The sequence below is a fragment of the Physeter macrocephalus genome, chromosome 8, assembly GCF_002837175.3.
Source record: "Physeter macrocephalus isolate SW-GA chromosome 8, ASM283717v5, whole genome shotgun sequence".
Lineage (NCBI taxonomy): Eukaryota > Metazoa > Chordata > Mammalia > Artiodactyla > Physeteridae > Physeter > Physeter macrocephalus.
Window position 1 is genome coordinate 7,680,851 of NC_041221.1, and position 18,565 is coordinate 7,699,415.

General features: G+C 39.0%; 1 protein-coding gene across 1 annotated transcript in view; it reads left to right on the plus strand.

The window, feature by feature from the left end:
* TTC3 (tetratricopeptide repeat domain 3) overlaps positions 1-18,565 on the plus strand; it is a 144,031-nt gene that overhangs the window by 12,482 nt on the left and 112,984 nt on the right. Inside the window, exons 3-10 of the mRNA XM_024120396.3 lie at positions 596-638; positions 963-1,113; positions 1,582-1,669; positions 2,890-2,943; positions 4,053-4,173; positions 6,205-6,290; positions 7,362-7,456; positions 8,568-8,630. Coding sequence (XP_023976164.1) covers positions 596-638; positions 963-1,113; positions 1,582-1,669; positions 2,890-2,943; positions 4,053-4,173; positions 6,205-6,290; positions 7,362-7,456; positions 8,568-8,630 — 701 coding nt within the window. The remainder of the gene's footprint in view (positions 1-595; positions 639-962; positions 1,114-1,581; positions 1,670-2,889; positions 2,944-4,052; positions 4,174-6,204; positions 6,291-7,361; positions 7,457-8,567; positions 8,631-18,565) is intronic.

Consider the following 18,565-nt stretch of genomic DNA (forward strand, 5'->3'; position numbering starts at 1 on the left):
TGTTTTTAACATTATGTATTCTTAAAGGTTTCTTTTTTTAAAAAATTGAGGTATAATTGACATATGACATTAGTTTCAGATGTACAACATAAGGATTCAATATATATATATATCACGAGATCAACACAATAAGTTTAGTTAACGTCCATCACCATACAGAGTTATACATTTTTTTTCCTTCTTTTGAGAACCTTTAAGATTTACTTCTTGAAGGTTTTGTGGTATAGAGCTATCTGAGTAAAGATATTTTTGTGCTACACGAGATTTGATAGGGAGATATGTATGGCTTTTGAAAAGGTCATTTCAGATGGAAAAGTAAGCAGTGCCTCAACAAGGAGAATGTGCAGTGCTGGTGAAAGCTTGTTTTTTGACTGGAGATGAGACTAAAGGCTCTCAGGGAGAGCCATAGAAACAGACTAGGGGAGACACTGAAAAAGGCCAAAAGACTCATTGGTTGTAGATGTTGTGTTCAAAGTGTAAAAGTAAACGTACTGTCAGTTTTTAGTTTAGTATTGATAACCCTTACATTAAAAATCAAGAACTGTTACTTTTGCATTTACCAGATACAAGTCAAAAGAATTTTTTTCTCTTTCAGGGTAGACAGTATAAAGATTATACCCAAAGTGAGGGAAACTTAGGTGAGTACTTTGGTATTTTAATTTTAATTTGTTGAAACAGCTATCAAGGGAGGTTCATGCATTCACATCAACATAACAGACATATATCTTTATAAAGTTTATTCTTTATTATCCTTTTTCACTAGAAATTAAAAAACCTTTCTTTGTTAAAATAGAGTTTTAGCTAACACCTCGATGTTCTTAACATCTGACAGGTTAAAATATGTCATCCATTCATTTCTTTCCTTTCCATAATATCCATTTCTGTCTTTTCTCTTAACAGTGTTGATTCATTCCAAAATGAGGCACAAAATAGTAATTTAAAACTTTCTCTTTTTAATTAAGAGTTTGACATCTGCACTATGTGGTGTAGTAAACCTGTTTCTATCCTGCAAGATTACTGTGATGCCATTAAAATACACGTCTTCTGGCCACTTCTGTTTCAACGTCAGCACAGTTCTGTGATATCACGGTTGCACCCCTGTGTGGAGGCGAAGTAAGTTACTGCTTGTTAACCCATTTTGTATGAACAGTGGTGAGTGTGTTGCCCAATACTGAGGAATGCCAAGTGCAATGGAAGGCTTATGTCTCATTCTTGTATACTGTTCAACTCTACTTTTGTTTAATAGAGTGGAAAAAGTTAATACTTGGGATTTGGATATAAATGAATAATCATGGTAACATTATAATGAATGAAACTCTGAAGAGCGTTAGATGGTAGATTTGAAGGTGAATAAGGAAAAATTAATATGCTTGTTTATAAATACCAGTATTATAGTACAGAAGAAAGAAAAAAGTGTAGTATTTTTGTCCACTTAATAACTTATTATTACCTAGAGTGAAGTAAGAGAACTTAATTTTATTCAAATAGTTTAAATTGAGGTATAACATATAGTTAAGTGTAAGATTCAATGAATTTTATATATGAGACCCTAATCTTTTAAAAAATAAATTTGTCTTTAAGCAGTTCTCATGCTTCTGAGATAAGTTTGAAGAAATTACAACATCTTGAGTTGATGGAAGATATTGTGGATTTGGCAAAGAAAGCTGCGGTAAGTGATAGAATGTGTTCCCCTCCCGCATTTCAAGAATATAGATATTTATATGGTATGAGGCCCATGTTACTAATTTATAGGGGCTAACGGGTAATGGTTAACCTGAGCTTATTCTGCTATCCATGAGTTTGTGCTGTGTATTTGAGAGATCAGGTAGATGGCTGTTTTCATGGTTCTGACGTGACATGATGAGAACCAGGCCTGCTCCTTGTTGTTAACAAATAGACATTAGAATTTGTCACAAATGGAAGTGTGCACCTGGTTCACAGAAACCTTTGCCGCAGGTTCTGAAAGTGATGGGTCCTATCTCGTAATGTAAAATCATGCCACTGTTAGCACCACCACAACGAATATTTTTTCTTTGGGGTAAACTTTATCATGTCAGGTTTGAGGAGGTATCCCTGTACTACACTGAGGGTTTTTTTTTCCCTTGAAAGCCATTTAATAATTTTTCTCATTTCAGTTGGTTATGGAGCCAAGTGTTTTTCTTGATAATTCTGATTGCAAACTTAAATTTAGAAAGGGCATTCTGATATTTATTTCCTGCAGATTAATCCTTTGCAGCAACTTATATCAGCCAGTGTAATTTTTAAAAAATTTTATTTATTTAGTTTTGGCTGCGTTGGGTCTTCGTTGCTGCGCGCGGGCTTTCTCTGGTTGTGGAGAGTGGGGGCTACTCTTGGTTGCGGTGCGCGGGCTTCTCATTTCAGTGGCTTCTCTTGTCGCGGAGCATGGGCTCAGTGGTTGTGGCGCATGGGCTTCAGCAGTTGTGGCTCGCGGGCTCCAGAGCGCAGGCTCAGCAGTTGTGGCGCACGGGCTCAGCAGCTCCGTGGCATGTGTGATCCTCCCTGACCAGGGTTCGAGCCTGTGTCCCCCGCATTAGCAGGTGGACTCCCAACCACTGCGCCACCAGGAAAGCCCAGCCAATGTAATTTTATAAAAAAATTTAGGTGTAATGAACCACACATCTGAAAGTTTAAAATCCGTACATCTAAAAGTTAAACTAAATCATTTTATTATTAGAACCCTGTGTAAGACTATTTCTGACCTGTTTTAGGGTCCTTAAGAGGTAAATTGGGCATGAAAGTGCTGTAGGAAGTAGACTACTATGTACATACAGTAGTATTCCTAAAATGTAGAATTTTTTTTTCCACTAGAAAATTAAAGTATGATTGGCCGAATAAGGAAAAAAATGTTTTGTCTTTTCTGTTTTGCAGAATGATTCATTCTTTATTGGAGGCTTATTGAGAATTGGTTATAAAATAGAAAATGTAAGTGTTAACATGGGAATACAATACAACCACTTTGAATAAGTGGCAGTTTTCTCACTTCTCATTGCCCCCTGTATCAATACTAGGCCCACAGAGTCAGCATTTTATAGGTAGCATTTAGTAGTACTGATTTCTATATTTTGCGAATCTCCTTGTTTGGGGAGTTCGCATTATTATCATTTTTTTCCCCATATATGTAGTGTAATTTTGAGCCTCTTTTACAAGTTGATTGTTTTTTCTGTTTTAGATTGTTTACCTGGCATATGTTCTCTCCCAAATGAAATTATTAGGCCCCTGGTATGAACTTTTTTTGATACACAATTACTAGATGATCTCCAGATACATTGTAGGATCTTAGCTCCCCAACCAGGGATTGAACCCGGGCCCTCAGCAGTAAGAGCGCAGAGTCCTAACCACTGGACTGCCAAGAAATTCCCAATAAACCAATTTTTAATGCTACTGGTGACATAAACATGTACATGTTTCCCTTAAGCCTGACGCCAGCGTTGATGACTTCATTATTTAATTTCTGACATCTTTTCCGACACGAGAAGTATGAATTACACCTCTGTGAACTCTCGACCCTTCGTGAAGGTCATTGCACTGAGTGCTCATTTGCCCAACCATGCCCTCCTCTTGTTGCCTATATGCTTATTCTTCTCTTTGCCACAGACCATTTAAAGTACATAGTCCCTTTCGTGAACCTTAGTAGATACCGTTAATCTTAAGGTAAGGATGGAAGTCCTAGTTTAGGTGAAATCTGAGACCCCTATTCACCTTGTGTTACTGTACTCTCCTGCTACCTAGGGCAGCCTCTGGCCAGGTGGTAGACCTTAACTTCCAGGTCTTTAATCATTGCAGCAGCATCCTGGGCTCTGAGGGTGGCCTGAGGTTACCTGAAGATATAACATATGTGAGTCTGTGGTCTCTGTTAACTTGTGTGTTGGGGTCTAGCTATTCTAGGTTGCATGCTATAGTAATGAAAACATGAGGTTGTACCAAGTTTTGTAATAAGAATCTGAAATACTATATAAGGTAAATTTATAATGCCACATGTAAACTTATAATTAATACACAAATCACATTTTTCATCCCTCTTTTTGAAACAGAAGATCTTGGCAATGGAAGAAGCTTTGAATTGGGTGAAATACACAGGCGATGTAACAATTTTACCTAGGTTAGGAGCAGTTGACAATTGTTGGCCTATGTTAAGTATTTTCTTTACTGAATGTAAGTATAAATGCTTTAAATTGTTACTTGACTCAGTTTTATAAAGGTATTATTTTGGGAAATAGAATGTGTAGCTGTGATTTCTTGTTTATCTTAGGTTTTTAAAAACCGTTTTTCTCTTATGAGTAAAAGCCTGAATAAGAGAACTTTAACCCTGTAATTAATTTTATTCTGTATTTCCTATCTTGATGATACCTGTGATGTTAATACTTTTTAAACATCCTAGCAAATGGATGCCATAAATTATTAATATATAATACCCAAAGAGACCACATTGGGGCTCATGTATTCTCATTCATAAGAGAAGTAACTGAGCTAAGATTAGAATTTTCATTTCTCTGATGAATTTGTTATTATATATGATGAAGCTGCCTTATATATTTTTTACCTTGTGAAATATTTTTCTCTAAAATATTTGAATGTTCGTAGTGTTTTTATAGGGATCTTGAAACAGGAAGTATTTGGCTCTTTAGTTGATAATGACTGATAATTTGCCATTTCCATTTGCCCTTTTGAGTAGAGGGCACATTTTGTACTCTTGACCTGAGTGTTAGAGAGGAATTAAGCTTAAATATGAAGACAGGTTTTTCTTGTTTTTTTTAAATAAATTTATGTACTTATTTTTGGCTGCGTTGGTTAGTTGTGGGGAGAGGGGCTACTCTTTGTTGTGGTGTGCAGGCTTCTCATTATGGTGGCTTCTCTTGTTGCAAGAGCATGGGCTCTAGGCGTGCAGGCTTCAGTAGTTGTGGCACATGGGCTCAGTAGTTGTGGTGCATGGGCTTAGTTGCTCCGTAGCATGTGGGATCTTCTTGGACCAGGGCTCGAACCTGTGTCCCCTGCATTGGCAGGTGGATTCTTAAGCACTGTGCCACCAGGGAAGCCCCAACACAGGTTTTCCTGATGTTTATTGGATGGTGGGCTGTATTAACGTTGATAGAGGTTGTTCTCTTTGTTGTTTGGAAAGCCTTTAATTATAGCCTAGATTTTATGGTGGAAGTAAAGGACCAGTATCATGTACTGGGCACCCATTTGGGCTTGTTTCTGACTCTCTCTCTCTCTCTGTTCTCTCTTTTTATATTAGTTCTGCCAGGTAGATGCTGTGATCCTATTTTAGAAATGAGCAAACTTTGAGAGGTTAAGTGATATTTCTTTCGTCTATTAAGTAGTAGAACCTAGATGAGAAGTCAGGTCTCTCTGATCTCAAAGTTTGGGTTTTAATTCTATAATCTTATTCTGTCCCTTTAGTATTAGTTTACTTTATTTGGTCACCTTCCAAAATTCTTTCTTCAATCTTAAATTTTAGGTACTGCTTTTGCCTTGGAAATGAATATGTTTGGCTAGAAGTGTAACTATAGTTTTGCAATAAAATTATTATTTACCACTTAAAATCTTTTTTATAGAACAGCTTAAAATGCAGAAAATGATGTCTGATAAATTTTTAACATAAATTTTGGTTATTACCTACTGCATTTTAATTAGTTTATGAAATTTTTATGAGAATAATGTTTCAAAAAATGTCAAATTTTAACATTCACGAGAATCAAAATGTTGAATTAAGACATTTTAAATTCTTCATTTTTTTATATTAAACACATTTTAGAAAGTAGTTTCTCAGGTTTTTGTTTTCAGAAATTTTAGTTAAACTTCTTGCCAGGTACACCATAGCTCAATAATGTTTGTTGAATTGACTTGAGTAATTATGAGGCCTATTTGGAATGTGTTATGACAGAGCACTGTTAACTACAATTAGAACTACAGTATTAATAAACAAGATTTTTAAATGCTAGAAATGAAACAGATTAGATTCTTAGCACGCAATGAATCTAATGTTTTCTGAAACATTTTATCAGGTGTTTATTAAAAATATATTGTTGATATATGTAAAAGATTGTAAGAAACATTATTTAGAAAGTATAATATCTTGAACTTTACAGACTCAACCTACGTAGCCTAAGAATTAGAACATTAACAATACCAATTTTTTTTTTTTAAACAAGTGTTCTCTCACTCTCTCCTAAAAATAAAATTTAGACAAGTATCACATTACTAAAGTTGTAACAGAAAACTGCAATTTGCTTGAAGAATTTAAAACTCAAAGTTGTGCGGAGTGTCTAGAGGTGAGAATAAATATTTACTTGTAAGTATATTTTAAGATTTGCTTGTTAGAACTTTTATTAACACTCACAGGAAAGTTCAGTAAAACTGCTGTCAATACACAAGGAACTACTATAAAATTTGATAACATGTTTGAGGGAAATTTTTAATAAATTTTGATTGGAATTTTTTTTTGGAAGAGGAAGCCATCTTGATTAGAATTTTCTAATGTTATAGATTTTAAGAGTTAATTGAAAATCGAAATTTGATTTTTTTTAAATTAAAAGTCTTTTAATTAGTTGAGGGAATATGATTTTTCTTTGCCACCAGCTTTATTGACATGTAGTTCACATGCCATACAATTCACTCCTAGGAATATGATTTTAACTAAATTTTAAAAAAGGGATTTAGGAAAATATTTAATATTCTATTTTATTCTCTAGCTAAAGCCATTGATATAATCCAGTAAATAGTAGTTAATTTGTTTATTTTGAAAATTTGAAGGTTTGAGGTGAAAAGTTTTAGTTATATCTGTAGCATCTTTGATTTTATTTTTTGTTGTTGTTGGTTGTTTTTTTTTTTGTTTTTATTTCATCCTTGCTATAGGTCACCTCTTTTTTTTGGGGGGGGGCAGTTAGTCTAATCAACAGTGCCTATATGTTATTGATTTATATATTATTTTTTAAGCACTCAGGTTTGTTGAATAACATCACATTTTCTAACCTAAAATTAAAATTCTACTTGGATCTTATTTCTTTTCTGCATATGCAGGCATGTCAATGTCTGTTTAAAAGTGGGCCTTCCAAATACGGTACACAAGGGGTAAATTGTTAGTGTTATTCATAATGTGATGACTTTGTTTACTTTTTAATATCCCTTTATCAGAGTTAGCGTCGAGTCATTAGAGACAGACAGGTTTCTTTACGTGTATATTCCAAAATGTTGGGTATTGAATTCTCATTTTCTACCTAAGTAATCCCCCAGGTTATTTCTGATATCTGAGATAGAAACCCAGAACCATTTTTCTTAAATATTGGGGTTCCTGATTCTCTTTGCATTTAATTGATGGGTGTTCTTTTACCTTGATTTCTCAGCAAGGAGAACTAATGAAAATGAAAGGAAATGAAGAGTTTTCCAAAGAAAGATTTGATATAGCTATTATCTATTACACCAGAGCCATTGAATGTAGGTAAGAGCAAAATAGAACGAGACCCTTTTTATGTGGCAGATCAAGTTAGAATGCTAGGCATTAGAAAGAAACGCAAGATGAGGAATTGGAGAATATCATCAATTTGCTATGCAGAATATGTTTTCTCACCCGTAGGTATTAGAAGCATGAGATGACCTGAGTAGATGAACTTACTGATCAAGTTGTATAACTCAAGCGAGTCAGATGAAATTGTGAATTTGCTTCTACCCTGCCCCAGTTTGTTCCCAGGCTTTCCAGTACAGAGTCATCTATTCTTTCTTGGTCTTGTTTTCCCTTCAACTAATTCCTTCCAAATTATTAACTGATAACAAAGGGTTAGTTACTAGTACTTAAGATGTCACCCATTCAGGGATTTATGCTTTCTGTGAGGGAATTTTTAAAGGATAATAGTTGGAATTGTTGAGAGAATGCATGTGTTCTCTCTACCTCATCTTCTGTTTGCTCAGCTGCTAGAATTTTGTAGCATTCCTGCAAGTGTGCCTCACCTGGCTCTTACTGACGTCTTAGCTGGCCCACCTAATACTGTAGCAACCTTAGGAGGGTGCGCTGTAGACAGCTGCTCTCTTTCCTGTCTTACCCGTCTCCACAGGGAATGAGTGAATTCACGTAGCACACCACGTCTGAAAGCCTGCTGCCCTGTTCTTCTAGGAAGAGGTAGAGGAGCAGTAAGATAGAACCAAAAAGGACACACTTGAAATGAAGCTATTTAAATTACTGTTGTAATTTACAGGCTTCCTTTATTTGAGTTCTTTGTGAAGGTGGTACAGTTCTGACTTACATAAGTATTGTTCTGTACAGTTAATAGCATACTTGCTGTTTGCTAGTTTTTTAATGTGTCTCATTTGATCCTTGTAGCAGCCCTATGAGCTAGGCAGAAAAAGTAGAACTTTTTAATCTTCATTTTGAATACAGGGAAGTTTAGGTTGGTTTGAACAAGTTACTCAGGAAGTGAAGAAACAAGAACTATATTCTTTCTGTTCTGCCACACAGATGTAAAGTTTTTGAAAATTATTTCATGCCTTATGATTTCTGTGTTATGTTTGTTTTGTATGTAATGTTCTTTACTGACGAAACATTCTTTATTTTAAAGACCTGAAAATCACCTTCTTTATGGTAACCGAGCTCTTTGTTTTCTTCGCACTGGACAATTTAGGTAAGTTGGTTAGAGTGCCTAATCACTGAATTTTAGGCTAAATACTTATCTTTGACAAGTATTTCTGTTTTGCACTTACTCACGAAAATCCTTCAGTAGTTCTTCGGCAGAAATAGTTAAATGCTTAGAAGAGAGCTCTTTAGGCTTTATATATAAAAACAACAATGACAGAAACAGCTATTCTGATTGAGTGGATAACATGCTATGCATTATTTTAAGCACTTCATATAGGTTATTTAATAGATAGTTATTCTCCACATTTTACATTTGGGCAAACTCACACCGTTAGTAATTAGTAATTGTGAATTTGGTTCTACCCTGCCCCATTTTTTTTTTCAAGCTATGATGCAGTGATGTCAAGATTTGAACACAGATCTTATCTGATGATGTCAAAGTGTGTGTTTATAACACCTATAATATATTACCTTCTTTTGCTCTATTAACTAATCTGTATAGTTCTGGAAGAATTTTTGCTGTATTTGTTTCCTCTATCTTGGTATGAAAAAATTAAATATCCTTCATAAGTGAAGGAAAAGAAATTTAATGGTTTAACTCTGGGAGTGAAATCATAATTAATTCTTAGTTCCTCATGTTCAGCTAAGCTTTTATTTATTAGTTGAGAAAGATTGTTGACACTGCACCATGATTTTATTGTCTCAGTTTAAAATTTTTGGGACTTAAATATTAAGCATTAATGTTGAGCAGTGTAGACAACAGTTATATTTAACTGTGTCCTACCTTATTGTATGAAGGGTTTCAGGTTGCTTCAAGAATACATCCACTCAGTAGAAAAATATTAAAAACAAACAAACTAAAAAACCAAGTTAGAGCCTGGGATCCTTAGAATAAAGCTGCATAGGCATAAGGTCCTGCTTAGTGATTGGTTATAATTCATATTTGCATCTGGCCTTTCTGTTGCCCAAAATAAAAAGAGAATACCCGACAAGTTAAATAATTCTCACTGACCATGAAGAAAGAGGACACCAGTTGCTCAGGTGAAACTGTTTTCCTGGTGTTTAGTTCTGCAAGAAGTTTCATATATGGCTTACAAGTAATATGAACTGAGTGGTGGAGTAGAGAAGAACCTCAGCAACATTCCTGTTCAAAGGAAAAAACTCCCTGAGAGTGCAGTTTTGGGTTTCATAAATAATTGTTTTCATTACGTTTTCTCATGGAAGCAGAGAATATGCTATCAGTTGTTGCTCAGGGAAGGCGCTTAGGTTGGGAGGTGGGATTGGGGACTGGAGCTTATTCCAAGTATGAAGCTTTTAAAAGTAACCTGTATGTTTTTCTTTTATTATAAACAGAACACTTTCTCATGGTAGAAAATTTGGAAAATACAAGAGTTTAAAAAGAAGAAAATAAAATCACCACCTCGGAGAATACCGCTGTATTTACGTTATGCAGCTTTTAGATGGCTTAAGCCGTGGATAAACCGAGGCTATCTAGTCTAGAGGAATGGATGGGCTTGACACAGTCTTCCGTCAATACCACTGTCCTCAACTGGTTCTGACAAGAAATGAGCTGCAAATGTCTTTAGATTATTGCCTCTGGCTAGGTCCAGTATTGCAGATATCCTGTGCTGTTTGAAGGTTAATCTGTATGCTTTCAAGATGAATAGGTTGGGCAACTTGGCTAGCCTCTTGTGAAAATCGAGGCACCTATCTGAAACCTTGATTGGGTGGAAGGTCATCCCCTCTGCATAGGGGATCGCCGGGAGCTGAGAGGCAAACCAGGGGTTTCTGTCCTCTTTCGTGAGTGTTGAATGCTAGACACTCAAGTAGGATCCTGCTAACACTCTGCTGTAAAGGAGGTGCATCAAAGTAGAAGTACAGAAGCCAGGTAGCCTGGTGAGGTCAAGGTCAAGAGCAGGGTTGTGCATCCATCCTTGTACCTCCTTCCTGCCGGTCTAGGTTTGTGATTCAACACCAATGAAGTTTTCTTTAGAGGCAGGTCAGCAGCGTTTCCTTATTAGGCAAACACCAATATGTGCTGGATGCTTATTTAATGTCAGAAGCGTTATGCCACATTGGTTTTACTGTTGTTTCCCACCTCATTCATTGTTAATATGACTTGCTCAGTAATGTAGGGATAATGTTTTCTGAACCTGCAGTACACATAACTCCTGATCAAGTGAGTAGTTGATATGACTTCAGAAAAGAACATGTTGCCAGTGATTCAGATGTGCCATTGACTCAGGAGGATCCATGCCATTTAGCTGGGTTACCAAGATTAAGATGTTTTGAAGCTCTCACATCTGAGGGTTGGTAGGTCCGTTATGGGAATCTGGCTGAGCAGCTGCAGGAACAGCTGAGGGTAAAGCATCCGACCTCCCTGGCACTGTTCTGAGCATTCTGGGTGTATTCACTCATAAAACCCTCACAACCCCATGAGGTAGGTGCTGCTCTGTCATTACAGATGAGGAACCTGAGACCTGGGGAGGTCAAGCAGTGTCCTCAGACACTAGGTGGGTGTGATGGAGCCAGAATTTGAACCCAGGCAGCCTGGTTGCAGGGTCTCTACTATTAATCACCATAAGGTGATGATAGAATCAAATGGCAATGTGAAAGTTGAAAAAAATTAAAAATAAAATTAATGGTCTAAATAGTCAATAAACATGATTATCCTTACAGGATGTGCAGATTAAAAACTGTGAGTCTCTCTTTCGTACCCATCAGATTGGCAAAAATTTAAAAACCTCATAACACCAAGTGTTTGAGAGGATGTGGAACAAAGGAAACTTTCATACTCGGCTGGAGAAAAGTGTAAATTGGTGCAATCACTGTGGAGAGCCATTTGGCAAGGTGAAGATGTGCGTACTCTGCCGCCCGCTTCTGGGCTACCCAAGAAGATTTGTACGAGCCTTCATTAGAGCGTTGTTTTTAAGAGTAAAGAAATGGAAACAACCTAAAAGTCCATCAGTAGGGGAATGGATAAAATGAATTATGGTATATTCATACAATGGAATTCTGTGCAGCAGTTAAAATGAATGCAATGTTGAGTGAAAAAGCAAGTTGCAGAATGATTTGTACGGTATGATGCCATTTATATGATGTTTTAAAATGTGCAAAATGATATGCATATCCGTAATTAATACGTAGTATGTATTAACAATGTTTTTAAAGTGCATGGGCATGTTAAACACCAGGGGAGTGGCTATTTCTGAGGAAGGAGGGAGGGAGGGAGGGAGGGAGGGAAAAGGATTGCAGCTGGGAAAGATGGTTCACAGTGGGTGTCAGCTGTAACAGACCTCTGCAAAAAGATCTGAAGTAAATATGGCAAAATGTTAAGGTCTTGCTAAGCCGGTACATGGGTGTTGATTATGTTAATGTTATTCTCTGTACTTTTATGTATATTTGATTAAAAGGTCACACAAAGTGTAATTTAAAATGCACATAAGATGAAAAAAAGAAAAAACACCAAACATTAAGGATAAAATAAGTGGAAAGTAATCTTGGAAGGAGAGAAATAGAAGTATTTTAAGACCAATGGTTGGGAGCCTGAGGTGAAGTGTGTGGGGAAAATGCTTCACTCAGAAATGGTCAGAGTGGTGGAGGTTTTAATGCCGAATAGCCCCACTTGTAATAGCCTGTACTTGTAAGTCTGGCCACGCTGGGTGGGTATAGGGGAGGCCTGGAGTCAGTCAGAAAGAACCCTTACCACTCTCCAGAGGTGTGCACCTCCAGGTCAGCAGATGTTGCCCTGGGGAAGCACATGGAATGGGGTTGGGCTTAGGGAGGGGTGGGTGGAAGTCTGCTCCCTCCTGCCACTGCTTCTCCCTGCTGAATCCTTCAAGCTGAGGAATGCGTGCAGTATATCCCAGAATGCCTGGCTGGGGGGACATGTCCTTTTTATTCTGATCTTCTGTAAGTTCACTTTTTAAGTATAATTTGAGAGTTAGAGGGCATTTTAGAGTGATGGTTTTAATTGAAGTAATTAGAAATTTTCAGATTAGAGGGGTATCTAGAAGAAGCAATCAGGCATCTATAGCGTCTATAGTTACAGTGATTTTGCGAGGTATGTGATTAGGCTTACTGTTTAATTCATTCTTGTGGGACTCGTGAAAATTTGAATTCTTTGGTGGGGTGGGATAAATTGGGTAATGGGAAAGGTAATTGGGAAAGGGGAAAGCCTTGGATTTTTTAAAAAATTTACTTTGGAAAATGATGGAATTTTATTATTTATTTATTTATTTATTTTTGGCTGCATTGGGTCTTCATTGCTGCACGCGGGCCCTCCCTAGTTGCGACGAGCTGGGGCTGCTCCTCGTTGCGGTGCGCGGGCTTCTCATCGCGGTGGCCTCTCCTGCCGCGGAGCACGGCCACCAGGCGCGCAGGCCCCAGCAGCTGTGGCAGTCAGGCTCAGGAGCTATGGGGCACGGGCTTAGTTGCTCTGCGGCATGTGGGATTCTCCCGGACCAGGGCTGGAACCTGTGTCCCCTGAGTCAGCAGGCAGACTCTCAACCACTGCGCCACCAGGGAAGCCCCAAACGATGGAATTTTAAAACTTGATATTTACTTTGACCTTTTGGTATTTAACTACCCGTTATATGATATTCCCTTCTATTAGCTCCCAACTTGTGATTAATAGCAGGTGGATAGACTTTAAATGATGTGTGTGTGTGTGTGTGTGTGTGTGTGTGTGTTTCTGAATTTCTCTGAGGCCCGAGGTATAAATCAAGTCAATTGTATGTTTCTGTGAGAATTTCAAAAATCTTAGTGTATGTGGGGAGCTTTACTGTATGTGTTGGTTGGTGAATTATTCCTCACTCTTCTCTTACTTGTGCTGTCTCTTTATTTTGCTTAAAAGCTGCTGAATTTGCGTTTGAAGGAAAGTTATTTTTTCAGTCTTCTTTGGGATGCATCCCCTTTTTAAAAAGCAGTAACAAATGCACATCATAAAAAGTTGAGTACTAAAGGATAAGCTGAAAACTCTTGCCCAGCTGAGACCCCTGCCCTAATTCCTTTCTTTTAGATGATTGTATTATTTCCATGGTATTGATATTTCATGATTATACTAGCACTTACTATGTTGAACCAAATGAAGTTGCTTTTATAAATCAGAATAAGGCAATTTTGTTTGGTTCAGTGTAATGTATATGTCCTTTTTTTTTTTTTAACATGGGTAAGAGCATATTATACACCCTGTTGTATGTCTTGCTTCTTTTAATATTTAAATCTAGGAGTTGTTGCATATCAGTGAATATAGAGATCTACCCTAGTTTTTATTCATGGCTGCATAGTATTTTACTCAGTGAATTAGTTTGTATTAGAATATAGCTTATTTCCAGTTTTAAAAATTATATACAGGAATATCCTTTTGCTTACATTCTACACTCAGATGCAAGTATATATATATGTAGGGTAAATCCCTGATAAAAATTTATTTTACTTGGGTGAAAGAGCATATGTAATTTTAATTCCAGACACTAACTTTTGATTTAAAATGTATGTGTTTATTCAGTCAGTGGTTAATAGTCGCCGCATACTTGACAGTACCTGACATTGCATCTGAATCCTCCTTTGTTGTTGCACTGTAAGATGGAGAATCTTGGGGAGTAATGTTGTTACTCTTTGTGGTCTGGTCAGGCCCTGCGAGTGATGATTTACAACAGGGGGAGAAAGAATTCTTCTGTGGTGTTCAGAGTTCTTACATACTTACATGTTGTGGTTTGAGAGAGTCAGTTACTGGCATCTCCTTCCATTCCCAAGTCCAGAATTAGCTAAGAGATGGAAGCAGAAGACAGTTGGTGATGCAGTCTTGCCTCCATTACTAATACAGTTGTTGGAGAACCGGGCCTTAAGTCTGATCTCCAAGTGACTTATTATTAGTTCACCCATGTCACAGACAGAACCAGGCAACAGGGGCCCTTGTGAACTTTAAGCTTGGAGGAGAAGGGAATCTGGTGTTATGTTGCTGTTTAAGATAAGGTCCCAAAGAAGGAAAAAGAAGAGGCTAAGCCCCATATGATTGATGCCTCTCCCCCACCATTAGATAAGTTATTATTCCCTCGGGGAAAAGTCAGTGAGGTTTAGGGAGAGGAGAGAGCTCACTAGTGATGAATCTAGCAAATCCACATGGAAGCTAGAGGAGGGGGAAATAAGTGTTTTTTCATAACATAATTTAGGGCAAAATGTAACATATTGTATGTGAGGAACTAGATAGGGGTAGGGACTGGAGAAATACACTTTCCCATGTAACGTAATAAATTGGAGCATCTGTGCTAGAGCTCTGTTTCTTACCCTCCGTTCAGTACACTTACTACTGGGTTGCATCTCTTGGGTTTTCCTGTTTTCATGGATGTATTGTGCAGGGTATTGCTGCTGCTAAAGTCAGGCCTGCCCTCCAGAGTGTTTAGACCCTGGGCTACAGTGACTTGGATGAGCAGTAACCCGACGTAATTTACTCCACCCACTTTGCTTTCGTAGACGGATGTGGTCAAATGCTAGTAAATACGAAAATGTTAATATACGTTTATATATTAATAAATATACTTAAAACGTGATTCTAATAGCAATATAATATTATATGTTATAGGTATTATAGTATTGTTTATTATAGTAAATAACATTAAACACTGGCATGTTAGAAATGAGCAAAAACAGACATAGTCCCTGTGTTCTAGACAGTGGACCAGCAGTGTGGGAAGGAGCATGTTGCGTTCCAGTTTCAGTTTATGTTCTGCCGAAGCGAGCACAGCATGTTGCGTTCATGGAATTACTAGTGTGTCTGAATACAGGCAAGGAGGGGGAGAGGTGATCAGGGGCTAGACCAAGGAGGGTTTTCTAGGCTGCAGTCCAAGTTCTGATTGAATTAATTGGGCATTGGGCTTTTAGAAGCCCCCCCAGGTAGTACTAATGTGCAGCCAGGTTTGAGACCCACGAGTCTAGAGAGGGCAGGGTCGAGATTAGAAGAGGAAGTAGGACTGAGCTTTGAGGGACACAAACAGTGGCCAATTAGAGAAGGATGAACCTGCACCGGAGACCTTTACGAGGTGGCCAGAGAGGTAGGAGGAAAGTAAGTGTGGGATCATGGAAGCAAGTGAAAGAGTAGCCAGCACTGCCTGGTGCTGAGAAGCTATTTGGAATTTGGATTTAGTTCTATGGATGTCTTTTAGTTACCATGGGGAGAGCAGTCAGTGGGAAGCTTGGAACAGATGCTGGGCTGGAGTGGGTTGAGAAATGAGGGTGAGGAAATGGAGCCAGCTAGTGTCGGCAGCCGTTAAAGGTATTCTGGGAGAGAGGCAGTGAGGAGCAGAAGAGGTTTGCCATTGCATTAAGATGTTTTTTTGGCTGCAAATAGCAGAAGTCTCTTATTCAACTGGTTTAAATGGTGAAGAAAACTTACCTTATTCAAGAGTTCCAGAAGAAGGTGATTCTAAGGTTGTGTGTTTGTGTCATCAAAGACCTAGGTTTTTTTTTTTCCAGCCCCACTGTATGACTTGGACCTCACGCTGCCCCCTCAGGATGGCGGGATGGCTACTGTAATTCAGATACCACCCTGGACATTACAGCCTCCAGCAGAAGGGTGACTGTTGTAATCTTCAAAACTGAAACCTTAGTACATACACTGAGAAGTGTACAGTTCATAAGTGTATAGGTTGAATTTTCAGAAACCAAACAACCATAACTAGCACCCAGATCACAACCCCAGTAACCCAGAAGTCACTGTTGTTCCTCCTCCTGTCACTACCCACTTCCTCCCCCCAGGATAACTCCTGTCCTGACTTCTGACACCATAGGTTACTTTTGCCTGCTTTTGTGCAATATAAACAGAATCATGTGGTATGTGCTCTTTTATGTCTGGTTTTCAGCATTGTGTTTGAGATCCATATTGTTGCATGTAGTTGTAAAGTGTTCATCTATTGCATGAATATACCACATTTTATCCATTCTCTTGTTGATGGGCATTTGGGTAGTTTCTAGTACTTGACTTAGATAGTGTCATTGTGAACACATATCTTCATTTCTGTTAAGTATATAATAAAGGAGTGGCACTGCTCGGACAGGAGGGTGTGCTTATGTTCAGCTGTAGCACACTGAGCATAAGCACACCCGTGGTTGTATTGTTTTACACTCCTGCCAGCAGCATATGAGAGTTTAGTTCCACATCCTCACTAACACTTCTTATTTTGTGTCATTTCATTTAGACATTCTGCTGGGTGTGTAGTGATACAGTGCTGTGATTTTAATTTGCATTTCCTTAAGTTGATTTAGGAGATTTAAGTTGAACATTTTTCACATGCTTATTGACCGCTCAGATATTCTCTTTTGTGAAGTGCCTGTTTGAACCTTCAGTCTTTTGCTATTTTTTTTTTCTTTTGAGTTGAATGTCTTATTCATTAGTAGGAGGTTTTTTAAAAAAAATTCTGAATATGAGTTATTGGTCAAATATATGTATTACAGATACCTTCTCACACTCTGTGGCTTGCCTTTTTGCTCTTTATGTTTTCTTTTCGCAAGTGGAAGCAGTAATTTTAATATAGTACAATTTACCAATTTTTTCCTTTGTGGTAAGCACTTTCTGTGTTCTGATTATAATCTTTGCCTACTCTACAAAATGTTCTTTGTTCTTCTAAGAGCTTGATTTTTTAACTTTGGTATTTAAATCTGTTGTTCATTTGGAGTTGGTTTTTGTATTTTGTATGAGGTAGGGTTCAAGGTTCATATGAACGTCCAGTTGACCCAGCCCGATTTTTTTTCCTTTTTCTTTTTTTCTTTTTTCTTGGCCCCAAGACCTTCCCCCACGCCAGGGCCAGCCTTGGTGGGGCTGCTATCCCAGGGCAGGCGAGCGGGGCTCCCACTACAGCCCTGCCTCTGAGGGACCAGGCCAGAATAGGGCCCTCCCCACACCCCGACTCCCACCCCAGGCTCCTCAGAGAGCCTGTGAGTGGGGATCGGTCCGCTTCTCACCTCTCTGCAATCCTGGCGTTACTGCAGCTAATTCTGCTTCCCAGAATCCCCTACTCTGAGCTCCCGCCACAGTGAACCCACCTCCTCAAACCTGCCCGTCCATTGCTTCTTGGGCTGCTTTTCTGGAGCCCCCTCCCCTGGGTCTGGTCCTCTCCCCCAGTACTGCCTCTGGCCCTGAGGCTTCCAAAGCCAGCTCTGATGAGACAACCTTATTTCTCTTTCCTGCCCCGAATCCGTCAGCATTGCCCTTGGAGACCGACAGGCCTCTGCCCTCGCCTCCAGCCCTCGCAGGTCCTCAGGCCCCCAACCCAGGAACCCTTCCCATCCCTGCCCCCTCCTCTCTTTACCTCTGTGGCCTCCGCTGTCACCCCCTCCCCTCTGCTTGCTTGCCCCCCTTTCGGCCCCAGACCCTGTGCACTGTCTGTCCCCTCTACCTGGGACGCTCTTGCCTGGCATCACAGGGCTCCCTCCCTCCCTTTATTTGAGTTTCAGCACAAATATCACCTCCTTCTAGAAGCCTGCCCTGACCCTTCTTCCTGAAAATTCACTCTCTCCACCTCAGTAGTCTTCATGTGGCTTAGAAATCACTTAGTTATTTGTTCCCATATTGTCTCCCCATTAGAATATCAGCCCCAAGAGGGCAGGGCCGTGTCCAGCTTGTCCACATTGTGTCCATAACACAGTGCCCGGCATGTAGTAGATGCACAAGAAGTGGGTGGATGGATGGATGGATGGAGGGGGAGGAGGAGGAGGAGGGGAGAGGGAGGAGGAGGAGGAGGAAGCCTTTTTAGCTTCTCCACTTGCTCGCAGCCCCCCACCCTCTTTGTGCTGCTGCCTCTGCTCTACCTCTGGCATGTAGATGTGGAGGACACATTTATTCATTCATCCATTCACTCATTCTTTGAACGTATAACCAGTGAGCATCTCTACATAGCAGGCTCTGCACTAGTTGTACGGGTACCGAAGAGACCCCCTTCAGCCGACCCAGCCCCATTCTTTTTTTTGCGGTACGCGGGCCTCTCA